The sequence below is a fragment of the Neomonachus schauinslandi genome, chromosome 1, assembly GCF_002201575.2.
Source record: "Neomonachus schauinslandi chromosome 1, ASM220157v2, whole genome shotgun sequence".
Classification (NCBI taxonomy): Eukaryota; Metazoa; Chordata; class Mammalia; order Carnivora; family Phocidae; genus Neomonachus; species Neomonachus schauinslandi.
This window is the reverse complement of record NC_058403.1, coordinates 170,331,471-170,351,296: the sequence shown is the minus strand read 5'-3', so window position 1 is coordinate 170,351,296 and position 19,826 is coordinate 170,331,471. Positions and strand designations below refer to the sequence as shown.

The 19,826-nt window shown below is 37.9% G+C and overlaps 1 protein-coding gene across 1 annotated transcript in view; it reads left to right on the top strand.

Moving 5' to 3' along the window:
- Positions 1 to 19,826, top strand: part of CNTN4 (contactin 4) — a 703,244-nt gene that overhangs the window by 522,558 nt on the left and 160,860 nt on the right. The window contains exons 7-9 of the mRNA XM_021694959.1: positions 3,568 to 3,670; positions 6,229 to 6,413; positions 18,674 to 18,810. Coding sequence (XP_021550634.1) covers positions 3,568 to 3,670; positions 6,229 to 6,413; positions 18,674 to 18,810 — 425 coding nt within the window. The remainder of the gene's footprint in view (positions 1 to 3,567; positions 3,671 to 6,228; positions 6,414 to 18,673; positions 18,811 to 19,826) is intronic.

Genomic DNA, 19,826 nt, shown 5'->3' with positions numbered 1-19,826 from the left:
TCTGAAAATAGGGTCTTTTAGGTGTAATTAGTTCAATGAATTCATTATGGATGACAGTGGGTCCTTAATCCAATATGACTGTTGTCCTTGTAAAAATACAATAAGACACACAGAATATTGTGTGATGACAGAGGTAGAAACTGGAGTGATGGAGCTGCAAGGCAAGGACCACCAAAGATCGATGGCCACCAGCAGAAGCCAGCAAGAGGCAAGGAACGATTCTACCCAGAGTGTCAGAGGGTGTGGAGCCCTGTCATGGCCCTCATTTATGACTTCTAGCCTCCAGAACTATAAGAGAATAAATTTCTTTTTCTTTAAGCCACTCACTTTGTGTTACCTTCTTGCTAATATGACCAGGGAACAAATAAATAACATGTGGTATCTCCATACAGTTGACTACTACTATTCAGCAATAAAAAGGAACAGACTGCAGGTACATGCTGCAACATGGATGAACCTTGATAATATTCTTTTTTTTTTTAATATTTTCTTTATTTATTTGACAGAGAGAGAGATAACGAGAGCAGGAACAGAAGCAGGGGGAGTGGGAGAGGGAGAAGCAGGCTACCCGCCGAACAGGGAGCCCGATGCAGAGCTCGATCCCAGGACCCTGGGATCATGACCTGAGCTGAAGGCAGACGCTTAACGACTGAGCCACCCAGGCGCCGCCCTTGATAACATTCTGCCAAGTGAAAGGGTCCAGATGCAAAAGAACACAGAGTGTCTAATTCCATGTATATGAAATGTCCAGAAAAGGCAATTCTCAGAGACAGAAAGCAGATTAGAGGTATTGCCTGGGGCTGAAACAGGTTCTGAGGATTGACTATGAGCAGGTAGGAAGGATCATGGGTGATGGAAATGCTCTAAAACTGGATGATGGTGATGGCTTCACAACTTGGTCAATTTACCAAACATCTTTGAATTGCACTTAAAATTGGTCAGGTTTTTGTATGTAAATTATACCTCCATAAATGTGTGTGTGTGTGGTTTTTGTTTTGTTTTTTTTTTTTTAAAGAAATCGGGGGAAACATTGAGAACTGAGGCAAAGAAGTTTTGTTGCTCTCTGGTCATTTAAAGGCCACTGTGAGCTAGAGAACAGGCCAGACAGAGGAGGAAAAGGATCCTGGAGGCGTGGACTTCGAGTCTGAGCCCTGGTATGTAGAAGTTTAGGACGAGGAGAGAAGAGGCCAGGGGATCTTCCACTCCGTCTCTTTATTGCAGTGATATTTCAGTTTCTCAGGAAAAGGTCCTGTGAGATATATTTACTCTCCTTGGTATATCTTTTAGAGCTGAGTTAAAGAAACCTAGTGTATATGAATGTTTATAGAAAGAGGAGGCAGGGGGAAAACCCGATGGCTGCTGAAACAGCCTTGCCCCTTGTATTTTAACATTATTGTCTCCTCTCCCTCCCACACAGGATACACGGCAATGCAGATTGTTTTGATTTCCTGGGAGCACGAAAGACCTCTTTTTCTTGAAGCAATTCTTTTTTTAATTAGCACTGCTCTTGGAGTACATAACCACACACACAGCACTAAAAGGTGTTAAGTTGTTCCTGCACTCATAGTCATACTACTGATATTTATGGGACGATGAGTCAACCGCACGCTGTTGGTTAGCAAGTTCAGCAGCTGTGTGCAAATGCCATCATAAGCAAGCACCACTTCTTTACTGGCCCAACTTTGTGGCAAAGGCTCAAAGAAAGGCAAACCCAAATTTAAGTGCAAGAGAACTCAGACCGGCCAAAAAGGAAGGAATGGTTTTGTATCTTTTTGTGGCAAGCATGGAATTCGTGTATTTGAATCTAGTTCTGTAGTGTTACTCATTGCAGTGGTGAGACACCATAATAAAAGAGGAATCGTGGATGAGAGATACAGCCTGAAACACTAACTAGTTTGTTGTAAAACTAAAGATAAACTGCTTGACCCCTTTGAGATTACAACCTTGCTCACAAAAGGAAAAGACAGATTAGGACTGATTATAATGGGGGGAAAAGTGGTTTTGAGTCCTTTTTTTTTTTTTAAGATGTATTTATTTTAGAGAGAAAGAGTGCAGGCACGCACATAGCGGGGGGGGGGGGGGGGGGGGCAAGGGGAGAAGGAAAGAGAAACTTTAGCAGGCTGCACACTGAGCGGGGAGCCTGACAAGGGGCTGATCCTGAGATCACGACCTGAGCAGAAACCAAGTGTCGAGCACTTAACCGACTGTATCACCCAGGTGCCCCTATTCAGAGTCCTTCTGAGAATAGGTTGCTAACTATAGATCCTGTCTGTGGTAAAGTGTGCATCCATGGATGCCAAGATTAAAAATGCTCAACTAAATTATTTCAAGGGTTCCTTCCAAATCCAATCTTCCCTGTCATTGTAGGAAAGGAAAAAACCAAACACTTATGTTCAACTTTGCACTGTTGATGACATACCTCATAGCAAACCTAGCTAGACAGTTATGCCATCTGACAGTGTTGATTTTTCCTTTTACACATTAAGGAAATCCCCTTGATTCTTCCCAAACATTAAAGCTGCAGATGAAAAGGATCACCTCTGCAAAATGAGTGGAATTATTTCTCTCTGTCATTGTACCTGTCCTCATCCGTTCCTTGCTTTTACCTTTTCTTCTGAATCCCTCAGTCTTTTTTTCTGTAACTATGGGAAACCTAAAAGAGAGGTGAAATGGAGGATCCTATCATTTCTTAGTAAGTTAGGTAAGTCCAAACTTTATACTGGCACAGCTGAATCAGATACCATGGAAAAGGATTAGAAATTGAACAGAAATAAATGTATTCGATCAATTAGAATAGTGGGAGATGGGATCAAGAATGTGTTGATAAGAAATAATTGATAAGTCTTTAGTTATAAAGTATGGACTTAGATTGTTAGGTTGTTTTACCATGGCCACAGTTGTGCATTTTGTAGGATATGGGAAAGTGGGAGAATATGACCTTCAAAGTAAACATGCCGTTAGGAAGGTGGGTATAATTTTAAGATTATTTTCTGTAGTTGCTTGCTACTGTCCTTTTTACATTGGTTCAGAATACAATAATACTGACATTTGATGTTACCTTCTGTGCACGAATTTATGATTAATTCGGATTGGTGTTGAAAGTGAATGATAAAGTAATTTGTGTTCACAAATTGATTATTCAGATTTTTTCTTATCTAGACATAATAGACCATGGAAGTATTTTTTTGAATATTTAAAATTTTTCTGCAGTATGTTTTCAAAAAGATAATTTATTTGATTTTCCTGGTGATTAGGACTTTATCTCTCCCCTCCTTTTTTGGTTGGTGACTGCCTTAAAAAAAAAAAAAAAAGGTTTTTTGATAAGTGAAGTTGTATGCACGGAGAATTTGATCCTAGGCAGATGGTAGGGCACTGTGATACAAAATTTCCCCTAGCAGTAACTGGGAGAAGAGCCACAATTCAAGGCTGGTTAGAGATAGAACCAGCTTTAGATGAAGAAATTAATTGTGCACATAATGATGTATGAGAGCATCCTACATTAACAGAAAAACACTTACGTACATTTTAAAAGAACCTCAAAGACTTAGTTCCTTTGTTTATTCGCAGGGGTGATGGGTGAATATGAGCCAAAAATAGAAGTACATTTCCCAGAAACAGTGCCGACTGCCAAAGGAACAACAGTGAAGCTGGAATGCTTTGCCTTAGGAAAGTAAGTTCTGGTTTCTCTTCCATCTTGTCCTCCCTTCAGCTGGGGCAGGTAGAGAATTTTATTTGCACTGTTTATAACGATGGTTTCTGAGGTGACTGAAAAGCAAAACAGGACTTTCTTTTTGTAATTCTATATATGCATCTTTGATTCTGCCCTCTCACCATGGAGAGGGGACATGTAATGGTGCAAGGGGGATTAGGCTGCCACAATTGATGTGGCCACAAAAGAGAAGAGAATGGGCAATTCTGAAAAAGTACTTTGTTCTATTATTGTGACCTGTAATGTGCACGCTGTCTAACCCAGAATGACAGGAAAACAATGGCCTTCATTTGAGGTACACTCAAGCTGACTATTTGGGAAAATATGGACTTTCCTTCTGGCCCTAGTTTACAGAGGAGGCATCAAACTTTTCTTGAATTTCTTTTTAAATGACCAGTCTCTTCTTTCTACTTTGGATTTCCTTCTCTTCTGGCTAAAGATACGTAAGATCTTATATCTGAAAATTATTCACAACTTTATTATTAAGTCTGTGGAGTGATAAGCCTACTCGAGATCCCCTTAACATTTCCATAGAGTATCTCTCAGAGGGCCTTAAGAAAATGAAACACAGATCAGTTAAGATTTTCCCAGTAACCCTGAAAAAAGGGTTTGGCACAAATGATATACACTATCATCTGAAATGAGAATTTTTAGATCATCTGTGGATTTTAATGATTGGTGTTATTCTCTACACCCAACCCCCTCTCTCCGGCTAGCCCATTGCTAATTCCTCATCCTCTCCCTGTGCCCAAATGTTGACTAAGGCAACAACACTAACTTGTGCTCGACCCCCATATTAGCATCTAATCTGTTTCTGTAAATTTTTTGCATTTCACAGCAACCATAGAAGAAAGATGTTCCTTTTTATCATTGGATTTTCAGCTCTAATAAAAGGATTCTTTTGGTTTCCATGTTTTTAAGTCAGGGCGGTGTAAGCTACAATACAATGATAAATTTTTGTATCCTGAAAACTTACCACATTAAATAAGCTATGACATATCTATAGAACTGAGCACTGTACAGACATTAAAAGTCAAGTTGTAAAGCAACATATGAGACAGAGAAAATACCCATGATTTATTGCTAAGAGACTAAAAGCAGATTGCTAAACAGTATAACATGGCCCCATTTTTTATTTTAAATATATACATTGGGAAACACAATCCAGGGAAAAGGTGAAAGCAGGTAGCTGGATAGGCCAGGTATAAATTTGGTAAACTATGCAAGGTGACACCTTGAAAAATCCTTTTTGGAAAAAGAGCAAAATTTACATCGTTCATACTTCAAAGGGGGTATGAATTAAACTCTATTCACAGTGCTTGAATGGCACTGGAATAAAAACAAAAGACCAAAATTGGGCTCCTCCAGTCTACACAGAAATGTTTGGGTATGCATATCCAGCTGCCAAAACACATCATCATTGCCCACTTACGAGCAGGAAGACTATGTCTAAGTACAGTTATTTGTAAAGGCACATATTAAGTGTATATCTCATCAAATGTAAAGGCACCCGTAATGTACTTTTGATAGAGCCCTTTCTGCATTTTGAGTTAGTGTCTGTTGAATTAACTTAAATTGTTCTAAAACAAGTATAGTAGAATTGATGACTTTAATTTTTTAAATACCATCTCAGGTTTTCCAGAGAAGATTAGCAAGTCTTTAGCCTAATTACTTTTCTGTGTGTGTTTTTGTGAAAAATAAATAAGTAAATAATTGTATCCCCTGGTAGGAAGTTGCAATCTTAAAAGCTGTGGTTAGCTTGCTAAACCATTGATTTGCAGACTCAATGATGCCCTCCTTGCAATTTAAGATGTGTTCTCACTGTTACGGCTGTAGGATGATAGATGCCTTGAGAGTACATAAAGACTCCACAGATGGCTTCTTCCCTTATCTTACTATTTTAAGTGAAATTTCCTCAAACCACTCTCCTAGTGAACTGCTGCTACAAGCTGGTAAGGTTCTATAGAGAATGTTCCAAGGGACAGAAAATGGAAGCTGCCAGTTTCTTCTTGCCTAACCCTTGACGTGACACAACATCACTTCTGTCTTATTTCAATAATGAAAGTAGTCAAACAACCCAGCAGGTTTAAGGCAGAGGAGGACCTGGACCTCATATGGGAAGAATGAAAGAATTGCCATCATCTTCAGTCTGACACATTTGTGCATGAACATTTTCATTTTCATATTTATGATTTAGGAAAAAACAGTTACACTAAAAAATATAACAAACATATAAAAATCTGATTTTATTTTAGTGATAATATCACATGTTTTTATTCAAGGTTAAGAAAGGTTATTTGATTCTAAGAAAAACACAATATATAGAATAGTAATACTAGAAATGTGGATATGGCTAAAATCATAATAGTGATATATGAATGAATGAAGTTTGGGAAATACTGTCTAAGGCAAGCTTATCTGTTCAGAACCAAAAAGGAAGGGGTTATGGGAAGCATAGGTTCAAATAAAAGGTACAGTTTTCTCAAATTTGATGCACTTCTTTTTATTCTCGCTATCAGTCCGGTACCAACTATTATCTGGAGAAGAGCTGATGGAAAGCCTATAGCAAGGAAAGCCAGAAGACACAAGTCAAATGGAATTCTTGAAATCCCCAATTTTCAGCAGGAAGATGCTGGTTTATATGAATGTGTGGCTGAAAATTCAAGAGGGAAAAATGTAGCAAGAGGACAGTTGACTTTTTATGGTAAGTTTGCATTTGCAATTTATCATTTGTCATGCTACAGACCTTGGTATTAAAAGCATAAACTGGGAAGTTTGCATTCAGGCTTTTCAGGAAAGACTGTGTCAAATAGGACTGTGTAAAACTCTTGGTTTGCTGCTAATTAGCGTTCCTGGGGTGATTCTGGGTGTGGAGAGTGAGGGTGGGGAGCAAAGATGTTGACAGAGCAGAGAGAAGAAATCAGGCTGAGGTCTTTGGGAGATGGGTATTAGTGGGAATGCACTTGCAAAGGAAATGTTTTTCCTCTTTCCATCAAGCTGTAAACCTGACACCAGAGAGCTTTTGTGATTCCTTCTCCTGATGTATTTCTTTTTAAACTGTGTGCTTTTCTTCTTTTGAATTTTGATTTGGAGCTCATGTTAATTCTTTGTAATTGCTTCTATTTGATAGCAATTTAATTTGGTACCATGAACATTTAAAAATGCACACTCCCCAAATTTAGTTCTTATCAGAGTGGAGCGTGACAAATCTCTCTCACCCCAAAGACTTTTTATGTGCAGCTGCTCCTATTCCAATCAAATCATCGGCATTGATCCAAACATAATATAAATGTAAAACTGGTAGCACGTGGTCATCAATTTAGCCAATCTTGGAAACCCCTGTTAGGGTATCGATTTGAAATCCAAAAAGGGATTTCATTGGATAGGCATTTAGAAAGCAAATTGAGTTCTGCCAAATTGGAACATGTCTGAATCCCATCTTTCTGGGGTATTGGAAATAACTATTGTAGATTGATAATTATTCAAAAATAGTTTAAATATACAACAGTGAATACTAAAATGCTGAGAGTAGCTCTTTAGAGGCAAGTTGTAGCAGAAGTTTTAAATATTCTTTTTTTTGCAATAACAGATACCACAAGGTCTATTTATTTCACCAGTTCTTCTCCCAAAGCATCTCGGTTTTAAGACATAGCCAAAGATTTTGTTCATTAGTCATAAAATCTTCTTTAGAAACATGATTGGAAACTGAGTGGAGATTTTGTGTATCAGCTAGCTTGCAGTGAGCTCCCCCACATGACCCTCAGGATTTAGAACTCACATACCTGGTATATCCAAGGTGGCAGGCAAGCACACATGGTTCTAGAAACTATTTCACGTGATGACCTACCTGGACAAGTTTTTTGAATAAACTTACACACTTCTTTAATCATTCATCTTTCTTCAACAATTATAAAGAACTAATTCTACTCAAGTCAAATGATGGACTTGATATTTGATCTTGGCTCTTTCGTTTATTAAACTGTGGTAGTTGATACCATATTTGATTGGTTGAAAAGCAAAGGACTCCATAGTTCATTGACTGAAAAAACATAGAACCAAAAGTTACATATTTGTTTAGTGAAATAAAACTGATATATTTTTCAAGTGTTTAGGGTACATTTTTCTCGCGAGCGTAATAATGATTTCTTATATGTCAGGTAAGGACAACCTGAAATTATTCGGGTAAATGGCCAATTTTTTCTCTTTTTTATTAGCTGAATAGACTTTTCAATTTAGTTGTGATTGTTCCTAAGTGTTATTTCAGTTGCTCAACTAATTGAATAAAGTCATTTTCACTTTCGTGGTTTTCTTTTAAGTGAAGTATCTGTTTTTGTTATGAAAGTATGAAATGTTTTGTAACCAAGAGTTGGTGTAGTGCTTTCTAGTGGGTCAAAGTTTTCCTGCACTGGAAAAAGAATACTCCAGAGTCACTGTTCTAGAGAATCAAACTTGTCACTGGCCTTCAGCCTTGTGCAGTAAAATGGATTTTTTTCTTCAGGGATCCTGCCCTGGAGATGAAAATCAGGTTCTAACAGTGTTTCCCTTTTAAATGAAGTTATCTGCATCCATGCATGTGGGGAAAAGCGGAATGAAATTTGCCTGCTTTCTGAAGATAACTCAGCTTTTTTCTCAGTTGTCAACCACCCTTGGTATTAGAAAGCTTGTCAGATCAGTTGACTTTAATAGTGCTTGGCTGTTGCATCTATGTTTATTCTTTTGTTTTTCCTCAACTAGCATATCAGTGACACAGAAATCATCGAACTGTTTTCATTGTCACAGGAGAGATTAATTATACAAAAGTGCTTGGCTGTCATTTTTTTTCTTTCATTTTTTTGGTCTCTATTGGGTTTTCCCAATGCTGGGAGTTCCTGATATCCAGCTGTCTAGATCTCCAATTTAAATGAGTTACTATAATTAAAATCACTGTGTATATCACAAAAGGGGAGAAAATAGCCCCAGTCACATATCCGTGAACATTCTGTCTTTGTTGACAAGAGAATTTCTTACAACATTAAGATGTGCTATACTCAGGGATTATAAACCACGGGTTTGACTTTAGAAACTTGCTTCTCTTTTTATGGTTCCAATTGTTTATTCTGTTCATCGAGTCTCCACTTCAACAACCACAGGTGTGCTAACTTCTCATCTGGCTTAGCAAAATGGCCATTTTTCTCATCTTACACTGGAGCCATTTAACCTTCCTCCAGGGGCCTGCTGGACATGATTCTGTTGTTCCCATCATCCCTGTGTCAGAATGATGGGAGCCCCTATTTCTGGTAGGAGCGCTCCCACTATAGCTGTACCTTTCAGTTAGCATGTGCTACTCATGTTTGAGATGCATGAAGAATTAAAACTCGTTCTAAAATAAAACATTTTACCCTACCCTGTCTTTCCAATTTATTTTTGCCGTGACTTATACTTGACCAGCGTGGTCTAGTTTCTGTTTTGTTGTTTTGTTGTCTTTGTTATTTTGAGTATAGTTGACACAGAATGTTACATTAGTTTCAGGTATGGGATATAGTGGCTGGATAAGTTTATACATTATACAGTGTGGTCTAGTTTTAATCTGCTCTTTCAGACATTTTTCAGCATAAAAAACTTTCTACAATACAGATCTGTAATTTTAAAGAGTAAAATACAATAAATCTTTGTTGTTCAAGGTAGACATTTTCCAAGGATTTTAATATATTATTAATTTGTTCAACAACTATTTTTTTCATTGCCTGTTGTATTGTGGAACATCCTGATCGGGTAGGGGCCGGCGGCACAGGCAGTGAAAGAATTCACCCAATTTATAACAAAGGAGATAGAAGTTTATTGAACATTGCCAGGGAACAGTGAGCAGGACAGCAAAAGAGATAATGTCTGCCATGAGGCGGTGGTGAGGGGCTATAGTTATAGGGTGGAGTGAGGGAGTATGGGAACATAAGGAATTTTCCCTTTTTTGGTAACCTTAGGAACTTTGCCCTGTTGTAATTGGTCAGTTAGGGCCTTTGACTATTTCAAGGTGGGTAGCTTAACAATCCTGTTTGCATTCAGCTCGGTGGTCACTCTGGGCCCTTTCACGTTGCTCAAGTTTGCATTGCTCAAGCCTGTTGCCTAAAGAGGTCTCTGTAACTGTGGCAGGCAGTGTTAGGCAGTAGGGTTGCTGTACAAATCCCTGCTCTCAAGGAGCTTGTATTCTACTAGAAGCTGAAGACAATATACTATTAAGAAAACAAATGAACTAGAAAATTTCATATTGTGATAAGAATTATGAAGAAAATAATTAGGATGATATGACAGAAAATAAGGAGGAGGGAAAGGCTTCCTAAGATAAGATAGTCAGGGAAGACTAGTCAGAGAATTGAACTCTGAGCTGAAAACTAAAGGGTGAGAAAGAGCCAGACTTTCAAGGGGAGTACATCCCAGTCAGAAGGTAAGGAATTGCAAAGGCCCCGAGACAGGAAATCACTTGACATGTTTGAGCTGCATCAAGCCAATGGTGAGAAAAGGCAAAAAATTTTGAAAAATTGGAGGGCGACTGATACCTTACAAGCCAGGCACAGAGTTTGGGTTTTATTTTGAGTATAATGGAGGATTTTAAGCAGGGAAATGACTCAAGATTCATGTCTTTAGAGACCGCCCCGGTTGCTTTGTGGTGAATAGATTGTGGGGAACCAAGAGCAAAAGCAGGACAACCAGTCAGGGAGCCATCTAGGTGAGATGTTGGTGGCTAGGACTTAAGGAAGGAAAATAAATGGAGAGACTTAACATACATTTTGAAGTTAGAGCCAATAAGACTTATTCTTATAAACCCAGTTTGTAGATGGAACTGCTTCCCAAAGAGATTCTATAGTCGATTTAAGTTTACATAGTAAGAAGCAGAGCTAGATTCCAAATGCCAGGCTTGTTCCTCCATGTTAGAGGTTCTTGAATTTCAGTGTGCATTAGAATAACGTGGAAAACTTATTAAAATACTGAATATTGGGCCCTAAGCAGCGGTCCTGATTCTGTAGGGCTGGGTGGGACCTGAGAATTTGCATTTTTTAAAAGTTATGCTTCAGTAATGCTGTCGCAGCTTGACTAGAGCCCATACTCTGAAAACCATTGCTCTGTGCTAAGCTGTTTGCAAGTGGCAGAGTGAAGCAGAGATTAAAGGTCATGCAAGCTAAGGTGTTCCTGGTTCTCCACAAAGCTCACAGCTTGCTGTCCCATCAGGTATTGTAGCCAGTCTACATAGACAGTAGAATGAGAGTGCTAAAGTAATTATCTTTGAGGAAGGGAAAGGAAAGTATAAAATGGATTTAATTCACTTGATAATTACTCATTTTTCCACCTCATTGTGTCTGTATATATCTTTCTTTCACAAATAGACCTATAGTATTATATAGTCATCATTTAGAAGAATGAAGTGTGAACTAAAAGAACCTGATATTTAATACCTTTTGTATTTCTCCTATAGGTAACAGGTGTTAAGAGAGTACAATCAAGAAAGACATGTATCATATGATCTCACTGATATGAGGAATTCTTAACCTCAGGAAACAAACTGAGGGTTGCCGGAGGGGTAGGGGGTGGGAGGGATGGGGTCGCTGGGTGATAGACATTGGGGAGGGTATGTGCTATGGTGAGAGCTGTGAATTGTGTAAGACTGTTGAATCACAGACCTGTACCTCTGAAACAAATAATACATTATATGTTAAAAAAAAAAAAAAGAAGAAGATAACAGGAAGGGAAAAATGAAGGGGGGGAATCGGAGGGGGAGACGAACCATGAGAGACTATGGACTCTGAGAAACAAACTGAGGGTTCTAGAGGGGAGGGGGTGGGGGGATGGGTTAGCCTGGTGATGGGTATTAAATAGGGCATGTTCTGCATGGAGCACTGGGTGTTATACGCAAACAATGAATCATGGAACACTACATCAAAAACTAATGATGTAATGTATGGTGATTAACATAACATAATAAAATTTTTTAAAAATTTTAAAAAAGAGTACAATCATCATATTTCCATAAATAGAGGGTATAATATTTGAGCAGGCTATAATTCATAGACTCCTATCATGTTTGAACTGGAAGGAACTATTGGGTCCAACCCTTTGATTTTTATAAGCAAAGAAAATAAAGCTCAGAGACATAAAATAACTTACCCAAGATCATACAGTGAGTGAGAATCAGAGCTATAACCAGAACTGCTCTTTCTGTTATACTTCACGTTACTTTTCCTGCGAGGAAGACATTTTAATATAATAGGTAAGGGGGATATCCATTAATCATCCAGATACTTTTTCTGCATATTTCCACAACCAGCATCATAAAATGACAACATCCAGATGAACAGTTGACTTTCTCACTTCCTATTTTCTAAGATAATAACCTGATTATTGAGACCAAAAGAGCTCTTTTTATTTTCCTTTCCAAATTACATATTCGGTTGTATGTCTAGACCTTGTATGCTATAGTCCTTTGGCTCAAACGGCAAAACTGTAGGCTTGATGACTCTGCAAATGATGTTTGAATATCTCTAAGGTCATCAATGAGTGAATACAGAAGCATCATGCCTCACAGCATACTAATTTCCCCCTGGATATGCTACGTGTATGTGATCACTAGATAATATTCAGCCCTACAAAGTGGCTCAAAAGACATAGTGACCAAAAATGAACACAGCAGATAAGGTAATTTTGCAGTAGAGCAATAGTCTGCTTAATTGTCCTGGACAGAAATGATACGGAGACCCTCAATTTCCCTCAGTGTCACTTAAAATAAAGTCAACAATTTTTGTTTCCTTCTCTTTGTCTGGTAGTTCTAATAAAATGGCTTGCTGCAATTTTTCAAGAGAACATAGTGTAAATGATGGCCAGTGGGAAATGATACAGAAGTAGGGTCATAAGATCCTTACCCTAAAAGAAGCTTCAGATGAGGGAAGAAAAAGTCATATCAAGGACCACATATTAAAATACAATTCAATTCCCTCACTCTGTATTGCCACGGAAAGCAGAGGTGCTATTACAAATTTTATCCAGCAAGGAATACTGTTTAAATATACTTGTGGCAAGTTTTACATAAATGGATTCATTTATCTGCAAATTTCTGTGCTTGTCTAACGTAGGAGTTCTCACACTTTTGGTTGCAGACCCCTTTTCACCTTTAAAAATTATTAAATACTCCAAAGAATTTTTGCTTATGTGGGTTATATCTACCAATATATACCATATTAGAAACTAAAACTGAGAATTTAATTTAGTAATTTCTTGATTTTAAAATGACCACATGTTAACATAATTAACATATTTTAAGAAACTGACTATATTTTTCCCAAAAAAGTTGATGAGAAAAGGGACATTGCTTATGTGTTTTTGCAAATCTCTTTAATGTCTGACTTAACAGAAGAAAGCTGGAGTCTTATATGTGCTTCTCTAGTCAATCTATCATGATGTATTGTTTTGGTTGAAGTATATGAAGAAAATCTGGTCTCATACAGATAGGTAGTTGGAAGAAAAGATCTCATGGGCTCTCTGAAAGAGACCTGGGGAGCCCTACTGGTTCTGAGACCACACTTTGAGAGATACAGGTCCAAAAGAATGCTCCCATCATCACTGATGGTAGGGTTGAACATATTTTGAGAGCCTGTAGATAGCGCATGGGTGTTGGAGGCAAGCAGACCTGTGTGCCCATCCTAACTGAACCACTTTCTGAATTGAGACCTTAATATTCCTGGGTCTCATCTATAAAATGAGGATAATTCTATTTAGCCTACAGGTTATTATGAGGTTGAGAAATAACATGTATAAACATACTGATGAGATACTCCATAATTACATAGTGTCAATGCCTGGTAGTATTTTCCTCAGAAGGTAGATAGGGGAAGGACAAAGGGCGAAATTCAATAAGAGCAGATTCTGAGAGTTACTAGGTAGTGATTAAGTTGAAAATTAAAAGGAAATTAATCCATGTTAGGCTAGAGTAATAGCTTGGTTTTCTTGGGTAGAAGTGGGCTTGGTGAACCAATGTGAGGCCTTACAAAAACAATACAAGTGATTGCACAAAATGGGCTGTTTGTGCCAAATGAACAGTATGTATTCAGTAGGTCTACAATTGGAAGATCAGGAAGGCTTCGTGGAGGAGGTATTTCCTCAGAGTAAAAACAGGTCAGGAATGAAGTGGAAGAGAATATTCCAAAAACACAAAGTGGTAAGAACAAAAGTTTGAGGAGGAACTGGCTTATTGGACTTGAGGACAAAGAAGACCCTTATTTGACAGGGGCTGTGCGTTCACTGGGCATAATTGGAGGGAAAGTAAGAGAACTTGGTAGAACCAGATGACAGAGTACTGTAAATATTAGCCTAAAAATATAAAATGATGGTAATGTTCTTTTAGTATGTATAATATTTACAGCGTGCAAAGCACATTCACAAATCCTGTCCATTATCTCACACACAGATTATTTCCTACAGTCATATCTGTTGTATTTATTAGTGAATGCCTATTAATATTCCCAGTAGTCAGCTTTTATCTTTTGTGCAGAGTTTATCATTGTTACCTGTGAGAGAGTTGGCCTGATAGTATTGCCATTGCTAGAGGCAAAAGTTCAGTATAGAGGTAAAGAGACCCTAAATAGGAGTGTCTGAGTGAACTACAAATTAACTGTGAACCCAGGAGATCCAAGAATTCAGTTGGTTCAAGATGCAATCTAAAGACTTAGCATATTAAAGTTAGAAGAGACTGCAGAGACTGTCAAGTCCAACCTTGCCTCAATTTAAATGAGAAAACAAGCTTTCAATCTGCAGGCTCTGAATCCAAGCTGCTTCTTACAAAACAAGATTTAGATGGCTTCAGCATAGTATTTTTCAAAGTGCATGTGTTGTTTAATCATCAAGTTCCTTTTTTTTTTTTACATGAAATTCTCAATATTTAAAACAAAGCAAAGCTTTTCTAGTTGAAGACAGTACCTCCCCAGAACCCTCAGAGCTTAGACTTGAATTTGAAAACTGCCATATTAGGCTGCTTGCCTGCTGTTGTGTGTAGATTGGATGAGAGCCTGAAGTCAGAGGATGGGAGATTATGAGGGCTGAAGGAAGATCAAATATGGACGCTACCTCAGAACACAATGCAAGTATTTCTGGTAAAGCTGGTCTTTCCATTCAATGACTTGTGCAAATGGGAAGTCAGGGTTTAAAAGGAGACTGTAAGGATAAGCTGGAAGACTCTCTACAGTAGTTTCAAAATTAATAGTTCAAGTACCAGTTCTGGGAGCAATGGATTCAAGGCGAAGATTATGAGAATATCTCAGTGATTCTGTCAACAATCCAAAGTTCCAGGCTGGAGATAAAGATTTGGGAAGCAACTATGTACATGGGTGGTAAATTGAAGCCAAGTAATTATTTTCAGGTTCATAAAACCCACTACCAACAAACTTCTGAAGCATTGTTAGCCAAACCTCTGCATTCCCTGGAGGTGATTCATCTTCTACAAGACTGTGTAAGAAACCAGAAATAATTTCAAATGACTACTGGGTCATCTTTGCAGTAGCAATTTAAATCCTTTTCTCCAGCATATCCTTTCTTTTACATTTTTAAATTTCTAAGTTCTAAGGCTCAGGATGGCATTCCTTCCTATTAGAAATTTCTGGTTTTGGAGAATCAGAGATCTGGTTACCTTTGAGAATTTTTTGGCCACTAAGTTGAAATTCTATCCATCTGCAATATAAATTCTTATCAGATATGATGCTTGCATGATTCCAGTGGCTGAAATACACAATGATTTAGGTCATTTCTGGCAGTTATTGCACAAAAGACTGAAATGAAAAAATTGTTCATCTATCCAAGAGACTAACAGTGTCACAGGTCAAATCCAAAGCAATCATTTAACCTTACATTTGAATTTGTAGCTTGAGAACAAGACTTGTTATGTTTTAGAGGGGATTACTCCATTTCAAACCTTGAAAGAACATGAATCACCAAAATAGATGATTTAATAAGTGGATGTGATTAATTCTGTTCAATATGTGGGATCTACATATATTACCCAAAAAGGCATTTAAACATTCTTTCTGAAATAATAGTTCTATACCAACCTGTTCAGGCCTTGTTTAGAGTTATTATTTAGACATGGTGTTATAAAATGTAGTTGAATCTAGATACTAAGGAGTAAATACCATGGGCCCATATGCATTAGCCACCACCCATCCCACCTGCCCAGGGAAACCATGTTTTCTGTCATGCACTAAAATGGACCATTTGTTATTCAAGGACTTTGAACTAGGTGACCCAAAAAGATAAGGAGAGATAAAAACAATTTCCATCAGACACAGACTTCATACAAGAAACTCGGCACAGGACTTGATATAAGAAACTCACCCACTTAGATCTGATTCATCCAGTCTAAGTGAGTGGCAGCAGAAGTCTTCACTGTGTGGGCTTTTGCCCTATAGATCTGCAACGGGCATGTTAAAAAGAAAGATGATCTCATTCTTTGCCATTTATATAATATGATATTCTTTTCCTAATCCTGGGTCCTTGTCCAGGTATTCACTTCAAAAGGAATATGTTTTTATCATTTCAGTTTTGGCTTCTATGAATTAATTTTACTTTAAAAACAAAGAAAGCACCTGATGATGTCTCACAACTCCTGAATTAGTTTGTGATTTCACCTTGGCCAGCACAAATAACTACCATTGAACATTCTTGTCAAGTACCTTAACCTCCATAACCCTGTTGGAAGAGACAAAATGAACCCATAAAAGTAATTAGTTAGAACTTTGCAAGGTCTTTTCATAATCCTCTCAAGACCCTCCCTTCCCTGCCCCATCTCCTTTTTTTGTGATGGCAAGTTTTTGCTTCCAGCTTTCTACATTTTTGAGAGAAAGCAATGAATAAGCCCAAGTGTTACAGGAAATCTATGACATTGAAATCTCAGTCTCTACAAGTGGTTTTGATGTTTCCTTTTTGAGCTTCAATTTGACATTGCTTCATAAGTTACATTTGCCCTTCCATTTATTTTTCCCTCAGTCTCTTTGAAAAGTTTGGCTTAGTTGTTAATATTCCACATAGATTTCTGTAGCTTTTCTTGTTTGCTTTGTTTTCGTGGACTCTGTGGGGGGTAAATATTCAGCAGGTTGAATGTGAAATCAGGCACACAACTGCCATTAGCCCTATCAGGGTTACACATCAAATTCTCCAAGCAGAGAACAGAAAAGGTATCTACCTTTTGAGCTCCCTTTGCATTAGCAGCAGGAAGATATAGAACAATGGCAGACTTGCAGCTCTTTCAAGGATGAAGGTTATAACCTTCCATTCAAGTTAGTGCTTGTTGATGTTATAACTTTTTTTTTGAAAATCAACCCTTTCAGCCTCCCCTCATATGCAGCAATGCATCATCCCCATCAGTAGAGAATTTGTAAAATTGTGTTTTGCTCCTTGAAAAACATGCAATTGCTTGAAGATGGAAAAAGGAGAAAGCAACATTTATTCAGCGACTTAGAGACCTCTGCTGGTTAAGTGACTTGTTGAGTGTTTTTCTAGTTTTGTTTATTAGTAAGTAGGTAAGATAGACAGCTTAGCCTCACACTAGTATTTTCCTTTTGAATTAAATTATAGATGATTTGAAGCGTCACTAAATGAAGATACTGAGGTCAAGTCAGCTAAGAGACATGTTAAGAATGTTGAGTAGCATCTTCTAATTAAATACTGATAACAATTCTAACTATTAGGTTTATATTGGTAGTCATTACCCTATGGAAATGCCCTTTGAGAAGAAAACATTACATAATGATAGCCATGGTTCTCTTCTGCATGAACTTTGGGCTGAAGGTCTTCTACTTAAATACATTTGCCATTACAGTTAACAATAGCATGAATAATGCTTTAGGCAAGGCTTGATATGTATGAAGACATGGAATGTGGAGCTAAGAGTGTCTTTATCTCTAATGAGAACAAGGAGAAAAAAGTGTGACTTCAACTGAAGCATGAGAAAGGTTGGTGGGAATGGTATAGGGCAGTGGGCAATGTGGGAGTTAAGTGCTGTCTTGAATTCCTGTTAGACTGTGGGCAAGACTTGATTTCCTAAGAAAGTTTTGGCAAAAATCAGGACTCATTCAGAGATTTGAGATTTTGGAGCCATACTCTTGGGTATAACATTCTATCAATATGAAATAAGTCAATAATAAACAATGATATAGTCTAGAAGAAGAAAGAAGTCACACAATTATCTATATAATGTGTAGGAGTGAAGTGTATTAGGGACAAACTGAGCTGCTATAACAGAGAGACCCAAAAATACAGTGGCTTAAAAAAGTTTTTCTCCCACATATTTCCCAAAAATCAGCTGGTGGGTGTGGGGCAGCTTTGCTCTACAAGGTCATTCAAAGTCCAAGACTGGTAAGTCAGCATTTTTATCCTACATAGCTTTTCTCTCTGAGCCCAAGGCTGTTACAGTTGTCACTTTTTTCCCAATCAGTGGTACGGGACAATGAGAGTCCAGGACAAGTATCTTTCAGTAAACTACCTGGAAGTTGCTCTCACTACTTTCACACTGGTACCTTTAGCTTGAAATTAGTCACATAGTTACCTCTAACTGCAAAGAAATCTGGGAAATGTACTGTATATCTAAGAATGAACTGAGCCAAAAATGGTGGGGCAATGTGGGGATATTTCTCCTACAAAAAGGAAAAAAAAAAAAGAATAGATGATTCAGAGAGGGACAGTTAATTTGGCCATATGGCAATGCTAGTTTTATTTTCTGCCTTTCACAATTAAAAGACCAGCCACATGGGCTGCAAAAACAGGACATTCCAAGTTGGACATAGAGTGGGTTGTCTTTTAAAAGTACCCCCTGAACTCTTACCCAGTCTTGTAATCTGCAAAACATCTGGAAAAGTAATTTTATTTTAAGCCTACTTTTGTCCCTTGATTGCATGTGATAAAAATAGATTGAACATATACTGAATGTATATCTTTTCTTTGCTTTCTGAACTGCTATAGCTCAACCTAATTGGATTCAAAAAATAAATGATATACACATGGCCATAGAAGAAAATGTCTTTTGGGAATGTAAAGCAAATGGAAGGCCCAAACCTACATACAGGTGGCTAAAAAATGGTGAACCTCTATTAACTCGGGTAAGCCAACTGATGATAATTGTGTCATACTATTGACTGTAATCTTTAATGTGGCCTCATTGTTATGGAAGGAGGAAAATGATGAGTTTTATTTCCAAAATAATATGCAACCAAATGTTATTAATAGTGGAAAAAATGGAAGTGAATGCAATTGATGCATAGAAACTGTACATAAATCCAGTTCTTCAGCCTTGTTCTTCTGTACAGAATCTTTGGTTTTCACAAATTAACATCTTTGGTTGTACAATTGGAAAGTTATGCAGAGAGTCTGGAACATGTAATTGTGCTAAGATACAAATTTGTATATGTTCTAGATAAGAGAGAATAAGACCTCTCAGCATACAAATTCTTATCTCAATGTGGTTTTGTTATTCTCTTCTGTCTGTGGAGACTTCTGGACAAGTGATGTCCAATATGATCACCCTCAAAACACCCACTCTGCCTCCAAACATGTAGTAATGACATATCCAATTGTAAGATTCACATCTCTAATGCAACAGAAATAGAACAAAAACAAAAATGATCCCTGGGACTGGAGGCACCAGACTGTAGGCCTGAGAGCTCAGGTTTAAAAAAAAATACATCATCTCTGGAGACAGGATATAATATCCTTGCAGTAAAGGCTTGAGGTGTGGATCTTCCCCACCTGCTACCATCCAGTGAAAGAAGTAGCCGAACCTATTACCTGCCTGGCGTAATAGGACACTGTGGTGCAAGAGAGGTGGAAAGTCCTGGACTCTGACTCCCACTGGCTCTGGGATAAGAGCTGCAGTAATTGGAGTATCCTCACAGATCAGGACCTCCGAAAATCCATGAGTAGATCTGTTTCTGGACTGTTGGCCCAGGGAATCAGGTTGAGGAGCCACAAAACTGCGAACGGGAATAAAGACAAAGAAAAATAACTCCTTTTCACTAATAAGCCTGCAAACCAATTTTCCAAAATATATGCAAAAATTTATTTTTTAGAAAGGTGACCAACCTATAGGATAGTCTAACAAAGCAATAGGGATGAGTCT